We start from the raw sequence: 13911 nt of genomic DNA on the forward strand, positions 1-13911 counted from the left end.
AAGGGCTCCCAAAATCCCCAAAATGCAGCTTTGGCAGCCCCAGAGTCCATGTGGCCGTGTCCTACACCCAGGTGTGACTGGGGAAGGGCTCCCAAAATCCCCAAAATGCAGCTTTGGCAGCCCCAGAGTCCATGTGGCCGTGTCCTACACCCAGGTGTGACTGGGGCAGGACTTTGTCACTCAGAGGTGTCACATGGGAGTGGCTGTGCTGAAACACTGAAATATTTTGTAAAGTGACAAAACCCAGGCTGAGCTCTCATTGACACACCGAATTATTTTGTAAGGTGCCAAACCCAGGCTGAGCTCTCATTGACACATCGAATTATTTTGTAAATTGCCAGAATCCAGGCTGAGCTCGCATTAAAACCAAATTATTTTGTAAATTGCCAGAATCCAGACTGAGCTCTCATTAACACACCAAATTATTTTTGTAAAGTACCAGAACTCAGGCTGAGCTCTCACTGAAACACTGAAATACTTTGTGAAGTGCCAGAATCCAGGCTGAGCTTTCACTGACACACCAAATTATTTTGTGAAGTGGCAGAATCCAGGCTGAGCTCACATTAGTACCAAAATATTTTGTATATTGCCAGACTCCAGGCTGAGCTCGCATTGAAACCAAATTATTTTGTAAATTGCCAGAACCCAGGCTGAGCTCCCACTAAAACCCCATCATTTGGTGAAGGGGAGCTCGGGGCCGCGCTGCCCTCGCCCTCCCGGGGCGAGCAGCTGCAGCTCAGCTTCACCCGGTCCAGGGTGAGAGCGCCGGGACAGCGCAGCGAGGGGGGCAGGAGGGAGCGGGGGAGAGCGGGCAGGGGGCTGGGCAGGGGATCGGGGGGCAGGAGGGAGCGGGGGAGAGGGGGCAGGGGGCTGGGCAGGGGATCGGGGGGCAGGGAGAGAGCGGGCAGGGGGCTGGGCAGGGGATCGGGGGGCAGGAGGGAGCGGGGGAGAGCGGGCAGGGGGCTGGGCAGGGGGCTGGGCAGGGGATCGGGGGGATGGCACGGGTTAGGGATGTACTCGCCTCGGTGGGAGCTGTACTCGCACGAGTCAGGGATGTGCTCGCACGGGTTGGGGATGCACTCGCACGGGTTAGGGATGTACTCGCCCAGGTTAGGGATGCACTCGCCCAGGTTAGGGATGTACTCGCCCAGGTTAGGGATGCACTCGCCCAGGTTAGGGATGCACTCGCCCAGGTTAGGGATGTACTCGCACGAGTCAGGGATGTGCTCGCACGGGTTGGGGATGTACTCGCACGGGTTGGGGATGTGCTCGCACGGGTTGGGGATGTGCTCGCACGGGTTGGGGATGTGCTCGCCCGGGTTGGGGATGTACTCTCCCCGGTTGGGGATATACTCGCACGGGTTGGGGATGTACTCGCCCCGGTGGGAGATGCACTCGCCCACGGGCTCCATCGCCTCCACCCCCAGCCTCTGGTACAGCCCTGCCAGCTGCTGCTCCTCCTGCGCCCAGCTGCCAGCGCTGCCCACCTCTGCCTTGTCCCCGAGGGTGTCCCCAGAGATGTCCCCGGGGGTGTCCCCGCGGGTGGGGGGCTCAGCATCCCCCCATGTTTCCTCCACCGGGCTGGTCTCGGGCTCTTCGCAGGGCAGGAAGGGGCTGGAGGGAGCGCTCAGCTCCGCCTGCAGGGGGACGGACACGCGATGAATCCCCGCACGAGGCTCCAAAAAACGCAACAGCTCCACCTTCTCCTGGCTTTTCATCTGCCCTGCCCATCCTGCAGCCTCCTCCAGCCGGATTATCCACGGCCACGGATCGCTGGGTTTGCTGCTTCAGGAGATTACTGGCTCCGTGGCTACAATTGCTTTTTTTTTTTAAATGAAGGCTGTGGGATTAGAATGAAAACCCCTCTAATTTACCTTGGTAGCTGCTAAACTCTTGGCCCACGTGGCGTTGGCAGGGTCGGGAATGGCTTTGCTCTGCCACTGTGGCAGGAGGAGGGACAGGAGCCACTGGAATCTGCAGGGGGGAGAAATGCAATTAAAAACATGAGTGGTGAGACCTGGAGCAGCTCCTTGGTTGTGGAATTAACCCAGGTATGATCCCAGATCCCAGGTGTGGAATTAACCCAGATGTGATCCTGGATCCTGGTGTGGAATTAATCCAGGTGTGATCCTGGATCCTGGTGTGGAATTAACCCAGGTGTGATCCTGGATCCTGGTGTGGAATTAACCCAGGTGTGATCCTGGATCCTGGTGTGGAATTAATCCAGGTGTGATCCTGGATCCTGGTGTGGAATTAACCCAGGTGTGATCCTGGATCCTGGTGTGGAATTAATCCAGGTGTGATCCTGGATCCTGGTGTGGAATTAACCCAGGTATGATCCCAGATCCCAGGTGTGGAATTAACCCAGATGTGATCCTGGATCCTGGTGTGGAATTAACCCAGATGTGATCCTGGATCCTGGTGTGGAATTAATCCAGGTGTGATCCTGGATCCTGGTGTGGAATTAACCCAGGTGTGATCCTGGATCCTGGTGTGGGATTAACCCAGGTGTGATCCTGGATCCTGGTGTGGGATTAACCCAGGTGTGATTCTGGATCCTGGTGTGGGATTAACCCAGATGTGATCCTGGATCCTGGTGTGGGATTAACCCAGATGTGATCCTGGATCCTGGTGTGGAATTAATCCAGGTGTGATCCTGGACCTGCACAGCTCTTGGCTAGGTGGGGATAATTCCCAAGGATTGCTGCTCTTCACTTTGATTTCAAGATCTGGTTATAATTCACAGTATCTATGGACTACAGGGTGTATTTTAAGCTCAGAGCCTGTTTTTGTACTCTGAAACCTTAATTTTGAACAACCCTCCCTGTTCTATGCTCATGAAGGGCCATGACTATCCCATAGGACAAGGGAAAAAGGTTTTAAACTAAAAAAGGGTCGATTTAGATTAGATGGGAGAAAATATTTTAAAAATGCCCTGGGTGCCCAGAGCAGCTGTGGCTGCCCCTGGATCCCTGGCAGTGCCCAAGGCCAGGCTGGAAATGGGGCTGGGACACCCTGGGACAGGGGGAGGTGCCCCTGCCATGGCAGGAGTGGCACTGGATGGGCTTTAAGATCTTTTTAAACCCAAACCATTCTGGGCTTTAATCCCTCCAAAAAACCATCCCAGTTTTACTGGGACAGCCAAGGCATCCACTCACACTTTCCTTGCTGGAGGCACAGAACAAACACAGGCTGAGAGGATGAAGAAGCTGCAGACGAGCACGAGAGTCACCAAACCCTCAGCACCTGGAATGCAGAGCAGCCACCATTCAACTCCATCAAAAGAGGTGCAAAAACCCCAAATCCTTCTGTGCTCCATGAATAAACACCCTCCATCTCCGAGGAGACAGCACAGCACAGCACAGCACAGGGAGCTTAAACATCAAACCAGCTGCAGCTACAAATCTTCAGAGTACTTGGAGAGCTCCGGTGATTGCAGAGAGCAGGAAAAGCATCCCCAGGGCAGGAAAAGCATCCCCGGAGCAGGAAAAGCTGTCCCAGGACAGGAAAAGCTGCCCCAGGACAGGAAAAGCTGCCCCAGGACAGGAAAAGCATCCCCAGGGCAGGAAAAGCATCCCCAGGGCAGGAAAAGCATCCCCAGGGCAGGAAAAGCATCCCCGGAGCAGGAAAAGCATCCCCGGAGCAGGAAAAGCATCCCCGGAGCAGGAAAAGCATCCCCAGGGCAGGAAAAGCATCCCCAGGGCAGGAAAAGCATCCCCAGGGCAGGAAAAGCATCCCCAGGGTATGAAAAGCATCCCCAGAGCAGGAAAAGCATCCCCAGGGCAGGAAAAGCATCCCCAGGGCAGGAAAAGCATCCCCAGGGCAGGAAAAGCATCACTAGAGCGGGAAAAGCTGCCCCGGAGCAGGAAAAGCTTCCTCAGGGCAGGAAAAGCTTCCCCGGAGCAGGAAAAGCTTCCCCAGGGCAGGAAAACATCCCCAGGGCAGGAAAAGCATCCCCAGGGCAGGAAAAGCATCCCCGGAGCAGGAAAAGCTTCCCCGGAGTAGGAAAAGCATCCCCAGGGCAGGAAAAGCTTCCCCGGAGCAGGAAAAGCTTCCCCAGGGCAGGAAAAGCATCCCCAGAGCAGGAAAAGCATCCCCGGAGCAGGAAAAGCTTCCCCGGAGTAGGAAAAGCATCCCCAGGGCAGGAAAAGCATCCCCAGAGCGGGAAAAGCTGCCCCAGGGCAGGAAAAGCTGCCCCAGGTTCTCACCCTCCGGGCAGACGCTGGCGGTGTTGCCCCGGGGACCCTCCCCGGCCGCTGTCACCGCTGTCATCCAAAGGTCGTGCAGCTCCCCCGGCTGCAGCCCGGGAATGTGCAGGGAGCGAGGGGCGGCCCCGGCCCGAACGGCTGCGGGAAAACGGGAGAGGGAGAGGATGGCCCGGGATTCCTGCAGCTGGAATGGGCTCGGGAACGGGAGGAGGGGGAACAGGAGAGGAAAAAGGGAGGAGAAAAAAGGGAAAGAGGAGGAAGAAGAAGAAGGAGAAAAGGAAGATGAGGGGGAAGAAGAAGAATAGGAAGAAGAAGAAAAAGGAAGAAGAAGAAGAAAAGGAAGATAAGGAGGAAGAAGAGGAAGAATAGGAAGAAGAAGAAGAAGAAAAAGAGGAGGAGGAGGAAGAAGAAGAAAAAGAGGAAGAATAGGAAGAAGAAGAAAAGGAAGATGAGGAGGAAGAAGAAAAAGAGGAAGAAGAGGAGAAAGAAGAAGAAGAAGAGGAAAAGGAAGATTAGTAAGAAAAAAGAGGAGGAAGAGAAAGAAATAAAAGGAAGAATAGGAAGAAGAAGAGGAATAAGAGGAAGAATAGGAAGAAGAGAAGGTGAGGAAGAAGAAGAAGAAGAAAGAGAAGAAGAGAGGGAAGAGGAATAAGGAAAAAGAAAATTTAAAAAACGAGGAAGAGGAGGAGGAATAAGGAAAAAGAAAAGGAAGATGAGTAAGAAAAAAAGAGGAGGAAGAGAAAGCCAAATAAGAGGAAGAATAGGAAGAAGTAGTGGAATAAGAGGAGGAGGAAGAGAATGTAAGGAAGAAGAGAATGTAAGGAAGATAAAGAAGAAAAAGAAGAGAGGGAAGAAAAAGATCAAGAAGAGGAATAAGAAGAAGAGGAAGAAAAATAAAAGGAGGGAGAAGATCAAGAAGAGGAAGAAGAAGAAGAAAAATAAGAGGAGGAAGAAGAGAAGAAGAAGAGGAGGAAGAAGAAGAAGAAGAAGAAAGGCAAGAAGTGGAATAAGAGGAGGAAGCAGAGGAGGCAGAAGAAGCAGGGATACATCTGGTAGCTCCAGACTGGAAGTGGCTGAGAAAGCCCCACTGGGGGTGGGCAGCACCCACCGTGCAGCTGGGGCTGGCCCTGCCTGCCCCTCCTCAGCAGGTAGATGTGGTAGCCAGAGATGCAGCCCCCCTGATGGGCAGCTGGGACCTCCTGCCAGGAAACCAGGACACCACTGGCCCGGGGGGCTGGGAGCACCTGGGGCCCAGCTGATGGAGCTGCAACACAGGACAGGTGTTAGAGCTGAGCTTAGCACGCCTCAAAAGCACCTGGGGGTGCTCCTGGGGTTCACCTTGTGCTGTGGAGTTGGCCCTGACTGATGCTGCCTGTCCTGCTCTGTGCTGGTAAAGTGCAGACACGTTGATCTGGTAGCAGATGTTGTCTCTGATGTGCTCTGCAGGGACAAGTGACAACTGGGGAGTTGCTTGTTCATGGATTTGCAGTCAGGGCAGAAAAATTGCAGCAGCTGCTTAAAGCTGGGATAAACTTGTGATTATTGATGGAGCTGTCATAAAGTAGGGGAAGAAATTTTCTTTGATCTACTGAACCCAGCAGTAGAATGGGCATTAAACTGAAAATTAATTAATGGTTTCTTGGTGCCATAGGGCAGGGATGGATGGGATGTTGGGAAGGAATTGTTCCCTGGAAGAGAATTCCCAGAGAAGATGTGCTGCCCCTGGATCCCCAGAAGTGATTTTAGTAAAAATTACAGAAATATAAAAATAAGGAAATACAGAATCCCAGACTAGCTTGGGTTGGGAGGGACCTCAAAACCCACCCAGTGCCAAGGACACCTCCCAGCCCCACCCAGCCTGGCCTTGGAGGCCAAACTCACACCTGACTTATTGCTTAAACCACTTCCAGCCCAATCTGCAGCCGTGCCCAGCCCAGGTGGCATTTACCTGCTATCACCGTGGACAGGTGGGACGGGGGCAGCTTCAGCCAGCTGTGCCAGGGCTGCAGCTGGGGCTGTGCCCACTCCACCACGTACCCCCCAACAGGCAGGGCAGCTGCAGCAGGGGGGCTCCAGCTCACCAGGATGCTGCTGTTCCCCAGGGCCACGGCTGAGACTCCCTCAGGAGGGGGCAGATCTTGCAGGGGAGAAGGAAAAACACTGTCAGCACAACATCAAATGCATTTGGGGAGTTTTACTGGGGAGGGATAAAAATGAATTATTTCAAGAGAAGGGGTGAGGGGTTTGCTGACAGCAACAGCCACGTTCCAGGAAACATGTTTTCCAAGGGAAATGCAGTTTGGATATTAGGCAAAAATTTTTTATGGAAAGAGTGATCAAGTACTGGAATTGTCTGCCCAGGGAGGGGGTGGAGTCCCCATCCCTGTGTTTAAGAAAGGATGGGATGTGGCACTGGGAGCCCTGGGTTAGGTGAGGTGTTGGGCTGGGAGTTGATAATCTTGGAAATCTCTCCTGGTTATTCTGAGATTGTGTGATTCTGGGATTCTGAGGTTCTATGATTCTGTGATCCTGGGATTCTTTGTTTCTATGATTCTGTGATTGTGTGATCCTGGGATCCTGTGATTCTGTGATTCTGGGATTTTGTGATTCTGGAATTCTGGGATTCTGGGATCGTGTGATTCTATTATTCTGGGATTGTGTGTTCCTGTGATCCTGTGATTCTGTGATTCTGTGATTCTAGGATTGTGTGATCCTGTGATTCTGGGATCCAGGGATTGGTGATTCTGGGATTGTGTGATTCTGGAATTCTGTGATTTTATGATTCTGGGATTCTGTGATTCTGTGATTCTGGGATCCTGTGGTTCCTGTCTGTTCTCATTATTTGGACACCCACAGCTCACCTTGGCTGTGCCATCCCAAACCCAAACCCTGGGAAGAGCTGGCACAGCACATCCAACCGCTGCCTGCTGGACCCTGAGGAAGGACAGGGAGCTGCTGCAGGGATTCCAGAGGGGGAACAGGGATATTCCAAGGGTTGGAGCCCCTCTGGCCTGGAGCTGGGGGTGGAGAAGACCACAGGGAAAAGGGGATCAGCAGATTCCTGAAGTTCCACTGAGATCAGCACTAAGTGGAGGGAGCTCAGCACATGCCAGGTGGGTGACAGAAAACAGAGCCCTGGGGATCCCTCCCCAGGCTGTGATCCAGGGAATCCATCCCCAGGCTGTGATCCAGGGGGATCAACCCCTAGGCTGTGATCCAGGGGATCCCTTCCCAGTCTGTGATCCAGTGGATCCTTCCCAGTCTGTGATCCAGGGGATCCCTCCCCAGGCTGTGATCCAGTGGATCCATCCCCAGGCTGTGATCCAGGGGATCCCTCCCCAGGCTGTGATCCAGGGGATCCTTCCCAGGCTGTGATCCAGGGGATCCTTCCCAGGCTGTGATCCAGGGGATCCATCCCCAGTCTGTGATCCAGGGGATCCCTCCCCAGGCTGTGATCCAGGGATTCCTCCCACTCTGTGACCCAGGGACCCCCCACTCTGTGTCCCCAGATCCCCCCACTCTGTGACCCAGGGACCCCCACTCTGTGACCCCAGTTCCCCCCATCTGCAGCTCCTCACCTGTGCTGCCCACCTGGCTCAGGATGGCAGCGGGGGCTGAGCTGCCCCGGGGGCTGCGGGCGGTGACTGTCACCCTGTGTCCCCGCCGGGGGGTGACCCTGGAGAAGCTGCTGTGCCTGGTCTGGTGGCTCTGTGCTGGCTGTGCCCCCTGCCCCAGCGCCTGCAGGGTCACCGTGTAGCCCAGGATCCTCCCTCCTGCCTCCGACCTGCTCAGAGCCTGCGGGGACAGAGCAGCTGCCACCGGAATGCAGGGGAGGGACCGGAGACAGGGGTGGAGGGACAGGGGACAGGGATGGAGGGACAGGCACAGGGAATGGAGGGACAGGGGACAGGGATGGAGGGACAGGGGACAGGGGTGGAGGGACAGGCACAGGGAATGGAGGGACAGAGGACAGGGGTGGAGGGACAGGCACAGGGAATGGAGGGACAGGGGACAGGAATGGAGGGACAAACACAGGGATGGAGGGACAGGGGACATGGGGTGGAGGGAGAGGGATGGAGGGACAGGGGACATGGGGTAGAGGGACAGGGGACAGGGATGGAGGGACAGGGGACAGGGATGGAGGGACAGGGGACAGGGATGGAGGGACAGGCACAGGGAATGGCCCCCCAGCCAGGGCAGGGCTGGGTGGGAGGTTGGGAAGGAATTCCTGGCTGGGCTGGAACTCCCAGAGAAGCTCCTGGAGCCCTGGCAGTGTCCAGGCCAGGCTGGAGCAGTGGGACAGTGGAAGGTGTCCTTGCCATGGCAGGGGTGGCACTGGGTGAACTTTAATCTCCATCCCAACCCAAACCATTCCAGGATTGATTTTTCCCACTCAATTCCAGTTTAGTGAAGCTCTTTTGCTATGAAATGCTGATTTTCCCAGCAGCAGCAGCACAGCTGGGGACAGTGAAACCCTTCCTGGCCTGAATTCCAGCCACACTTTTCACAAGGGAGGGAAAAAAAAAAAAAAAGATGATCAACAGCTCAACTGGATTTGTCAAAATGAGCAGGTTTGGCTTGGGAGGAAAAACCTGAGTTTCACTTAAAGCCACCATACAGAATTATTTAAAATTAACCACTCAGAACCCAGATCTCTGACAGCCTGATTTTAATTCCCCTCTGGGTGCCTGCAGTTGTACTCCCAGTTTCAGTTTCCTGATGTTTCTCTGACATTAATTCATTTGTTTGGCTGGTTTTGGTCATAACCAAGGCACAAAGAACAAACCAGAATGTTTGCAGTGCCCTGGCAGTGGCTCAGCACAGAGGCAGCACCGGAAACCCTCTGAAATTAAATGTTCAACCCTTTTCTGGGTATTTGTCTGAGAATAAGAACACACCCTGGCTAGGAAGTGGTCCTGAGTCTCAGTCTGGCTTTGAAACTGTTGTGAAACCTCCAAAAACAGTTTATTACCCTGTTTTATGAATGATGCTACAGAAAGTCACTCCTGATAAAGAAAGTGCTGCAAGATAAAGTTCATGTTCAAGCCACAGAATCTCATGAGAATTTCTGCTTTCACTTGCAGCCTGGTGTGTGCAGTGGGGGAACACAGAGGATTTTTTTTTTTTTTTTTACCCAGCTCTGGTGAGTTTTAAACCAAATTCTGTGTGGAATGTTCCCTGTGGGGTCCCAGCCCCCCAAAAAATGATGGGGAATTTGGAGAGGGGTTTGGGATAAAGGGGCAGGACACAGGGGATGGATTCCCAATGCCAGAGGGCAGGGATGGATAGGATGTTGTTGGGATATTGGGAAGGAATTCCTGGCTGGGGTGGAATTCCCAGAGAAGCTCCTGGATCCCTGGGAGAGCCCAGGCCAGGCTGGATGGGCTTTGGAGCAGCCTGGGACACTGAGAGTGTCCCTTCCATGGGATAAGAAGACATTCAAGGTCCCTCCCAATCCAAATAATTCTGCCATTCCATGAAATTGCAGAAAATGATGCTGGATCTCCTCCCAGGGAGAGACCCTTGGTTTGTGTCCCTGTCCCTGGGAAATGGTGAAACCCTTGTGCACTCCCAGCCTTCACCCCTTTCCTGCAATCCTAAAATTCCTCATTCCTCCTCTCAGGGGTTTCCCCTCCCACCTGGCTGGGTTCTGCTGGGGTTTCACTGGACTCACCTTCCAGAACAGGGAGAGGTTCTGGAGCCCAGAGTCCAGGTCCTGCTGCCTGTACCAGACATCCAGGATCCCAGTTGGCACTGGAGGGGAGGGAAAGGCACAGCAGTGGGGTCAGAAACCAGGAAACCAGGCAGCAAGGAGGTTAAACCCTGAGAAAACTCAAATTTAAGCTTTAAAACGTCCCTGGAGTGCTGCAGGCTGTGCTAATCCTTTTTTTTTTTGGCAGTTTTTGGATGGGCATCACCAGGAGAACAAACCCCAGGAGAGGAGTTTGGATCTGCTGCTGGATTTATCCTGACCTCAGCAATCCCAAGGAAACACCAAATCACAGCATTAGCTCCTGTCTTTGCAGAAATTTGAGGCTTGGGGTGGGTTCCATCAATCCTGGAACAACAGGCAGCCTGGGATGATGGAGTTTGTGGGCAAAAAATGCCTTTAACAGCTTCTCAGGGGCAGCTTGAACCTCTGCTTCCTCCCACAATTCTGACTGGAAACTCTTGATGTTCTGAAGAAAATTCCCAAAATAACACTAAAGGGAATATTGGCTGGATGTGCCCCCAAAATCCAGAATCAGAGATAAATATGTAAGGAAAGCTGAGGTGATGAGATGAGCTTGGCTCCCCAAGGACCAGCATAAATTAATAAAACTAAATCCTAATCATTAATATTTGGAGCAGGGGCAGCTAATGAACAATCCAGGGCTGTAGGAAAGTCACAAAACCCTCAGAGCAGTTTGTCCTGCAAAGAGTGACTGGAACAGAAACAAGAAACAGCAGAAATAAAACCAGAGCATTGACTGGGAGCTCCAAGCAGGAAAATTCAAATTTGGGATTGCACCTGCTGCCCTCCAGCCTGGATTTGACAGCCACAGGAACAAGGCAAGATTTTTGGCAGATCACACACAACAAAAAAAAAAAAAAAAAAAGAAGAAGGAGCAGGAGAAGGAATTTCTCCATGAAAAGGTTTAATTTTGGTTTTGCAAGCAGACAGGTTGTGGAGAATTTCGAGGAGGAATTTTTCCTCTAAAAGGTTTAATTTGGGGTTTGCAAGCAGACGGGTTGTGGAGGATTTGGATAAGGAATTTTTCCTCTAAAAGGTTTGATTTTTGGGTTTGCAAGCAGATAATTTGTGGAGAATTTCGAGAGGGAATTTTTCCTTGAAAATGTTTAATTTTGAGTTTGCAAGCAGACAAGTTGTGGAGAACTTGGAGAAGAAATTTTTCCTTGAAAATGTTTAACTTTGGGTTTGCAAGCAGACAGGTTGTGGAGAATTTGGATAAGGAATTTTTCCTGAAAGTATTTGATTTTGGGTTTGCAACCAGACAATTTGTGGAGAACTTGGAGAAGAATTTTTTTCTTTAAAAGGTTTAATTTGGGGTTTGCAACCAGACAATTTGTGGAGAACTTCGAGAGGGAATTTATACTTTAAAATGATTAATTTTGGGTTTGCAAGCAGACAAACTGAAGAATTTCATCTCCTGCAAGGCAGATGATGCACCCGGAGCTCTTGCGGTGCTGTCACCTCCTCTGGGGACACAAATCGCTCCTTGATCAGCTAAAAACCTGCGGGGACAGGGCGGGGTGACAGCCGCAACCTGGGGTGTGAAAAAGGGGAGAAAAGTGCCGAGAGGAAGGTGGGGGAGGCGGAGGGCTCAGACCTCCCTCGGCAATCACTGAATGCCTCTTATGGAAACAGAAACTCACCAAAAAGAGCAGAGAAACAGAGAATTTGGAGGTTTGGGTGGCGCCTTAAAAATCTCATTCTAACCCCCAAATCCTCCCGGTGAATTCTGGAAATTCCTGCTTTGCGAGAAACAAGCGGCTTCACCGTTTGTTCATTTAAAAAGCGATTTTCTTACAGAAATTCTGTCTCCTGGCTCTGGCTCTGGACCCAGAGGTGGCACAGGATACCCCAGTTTGGGATGGGGTTTGGTGTGGGATGCAGGGCTGGTTTGGGGCAGGAGACTAAATTCATTATGAGAGGAATGTTGCATTTATTTTTCTTTACAAACAAGCTGTGGATCTACTGGTGGATAAGGTTAACACCGAGAGATAAAAGAAAGAATGGGGTGGATTTCACTGATTGATGAACGGAAAAGAAATTTGCCTTTACAAAGTGTTTGCTGGTAAATGAAATTGGGTAACGAAGAGGAAAGAAGGAACGGGGGGGAAAGTGTGAGTTGTATAAGAATTAAAAATTAAGAGGAAAGGGAATTAGAGGGGTGTTTGGGCAGTCTGTGCCTCTCAAGCACCTCAGCAACGGGGACAGAGAGAGGGGAAATTGGGATAAAAGAAGGCGAGACCTCCAAAAATCTGAGACACCCCAGGGCAACTCCCATGGCCTCTCCCTTTATTCCAATAAATCAAAACGACTCCGCCTCCTTTTTGCGCACAAAGCTGTGGTGTTGGCGGCTGGATTTGCTCTCAATTTTTGAATTTGCCCACCTGCTGCCGGGGTGCGGGCGCGGGTCCCGCTCCAGCCGCTCCACAGCCCCCGGCCGGGCTGGAGCCTGCAGCTCGCCTGGAACTCGTGCTCCGTGTCGGGGTCCAGCCCCTGCAGCTGCTGCTTGTCCTTGCTGGGGCTTTCCACCTGCAGGAATCGGTATTAAACTCGAGTGGGCACGAAGAAATCGGTATTAAACTCGAGTGGGCACGGAGGAATCGGTATTAAACTCGCAGTGGACACGAAGAAATCGGTATTAAACTCACGGGGGAACAAGGGTAGTGAGAGGCTGAATCGCAAATTCAGAGGTAACTCAAAAAAAAACCCCAAAAAACAACCCCTAATCTTGATCTGAGGCAGCTTCAATAATTCAAAAATGATATGAGGAATCATCAGGCTTGTGGGGCTTCAGCTCAAAAATCCCTTATTGCTTATGTGCCAATATGAAAATCTCTGTTTGAGTGATCTGCTCAGCTCCCAGCAAAACATTCCTTTTGCTACTTAAAGAAAAACTTCGTGGAATCAGGGAATGGTTAACTTAAAACCCACCCAGTGCCACCCCTGCCATGGCAGGGACACCTCCACTGTCCCAGGGTGTTCCAGCCTGGTCTGGGACCCTGCCAGGGATCCAGGAGCAGCCGATTCTCTGGGAATTCCATCCCAGCCTCTCATCAGATCCCCAGGGAACAATCCCTGCCCAATATCCCCCCATCCCTGCCCTCTGGGAATCCATTCCCCGTGTCCTCTCCCTCCATCCCTTGTCCCCAGCCCCTCTTCAGCTCTCCTTTAGGCTCTTCAAGGGGCTCTGAGCTTTTTGCTCTCCAGCAGTTCCCCAAATTCCCTCAATCCCAGAGGATTACCGTGCTCCAGGTGTCCCTGCCGAGGGGACGATACCTCAGCCTGCAGTGCTGTGCCCCTGCCTCACCCTGCCAGGAAATGGTGCAGCTGGTGGCAGAAGAATCATCAAATTCCACCAAAAAGTCGGGAGGATGTGGCTTCACTGGCAGCAAAACAGAGAAACAGGGCTCAGAGAGGCAGCACAGCTCAGGAGACAGCGTTGGGTGGAAAAGGGAATAACAGGTTTAGGCTGGATGGATGATTTTTCCAACAGGTTTCATGTTTAACATTTTTCCCAGGTCCAGAATGTTTTGAGGTCTTCCCCAAGGTCTGACTGAGAGGTGGGAGTGGTGCTTTACCTATGTCTATCAACGTGAAGGTGAGTGGCTGGGAAGAGGCATTTCCTAATTCATTGGAGGCAGAAACCACCACGGTGTAATTGGAGTCAAAATCCAGCTTGCTCTGAGCCCGAGAGCCAAACTCCTGACTGGGAAATTCTTCTGGAAAGCAAAAGGCATCAGTCCCACTGGAGAGCCTGGAGCAGAGGGAAAGGTTTGGTTGGATTTTTGTGGAGCAAGAAAGGTGAGCCCTGGGGTTTGGGGGTAGGTTAAAATCCTGGGGGTTTGGGGACAGGGAGAAATCCTGGGGTTTGGGGACAGGGTAAAATTCTGGGGGTTTGGGGACAGGGTAAATCTAAATCCTGGGGGTTTGGGGACAGGGTAAATCCTGGGGGTTTGGGGACAGGGTAAA

General features: G+C 52.2%; 1 protein-coding gene across 1 annotated transcript in view; it reads right to left on the reverse strand.

The window, feature by feature from the left end:
- Positions 1-623: 623 nt before the first annotated feature.
- Positions 624-13911, reverse strand: part of IL12RB2 (interleukin 12 receptor subunit beta 2) — a gene marked incomplete at both ends in the record, with an annotated part of 14068 nt that continues 780 nt past the window's right edge. The window contains 13 exons of the mRNA XM_079314045.1: positions 624-870; positions 1018-1637; positions 1875-1974; positions 3159-3246; positions 4209-4346; positions 5317-5472; positions 5547-5648; positions 6157-6345; positions 7787-8003; positions 9883-9968; positions 12327-12471; positions 13185-13324; positions 13521-13696. Coding sequence (XP_079170171.1) covers positions 624-870; positions 1018-1637; positions 1875-1974; positions 3159-3246; positions 4209-4346; positions 5317-5472; positions 5547-5648; positions 6157-6345; positions 7787-8003; positions 9883-9968; positions 12327-12471; positions 13185-13324; positions 13521-13696 — 2404 coding nt within the window. The remainder of the gene's footprint in view (positions 871-1017; positions 1638-1874; positions 1975-3158; positions 3247-4208; positions 4347-5316; positions 5473-5546; positions 5649-6156; positions 6346-7786; positions 8004-9882; positions 9969-12326; positions 12472-13184; positions 13325-13520; positions 13697-13911) is intronic.

The sequence above is a fragment of the Erithacus rubecula genome, assembly GCF_903797595.1.
Source record: "Erithacus rubecula genome assembly, chromosome: 10".
Lineage (NCBI taxonomy): Eukaryota > Metazoa > Chordata > Aves > Passeriformes > Muscicapidae > Erithacus > Erithacus rubecula.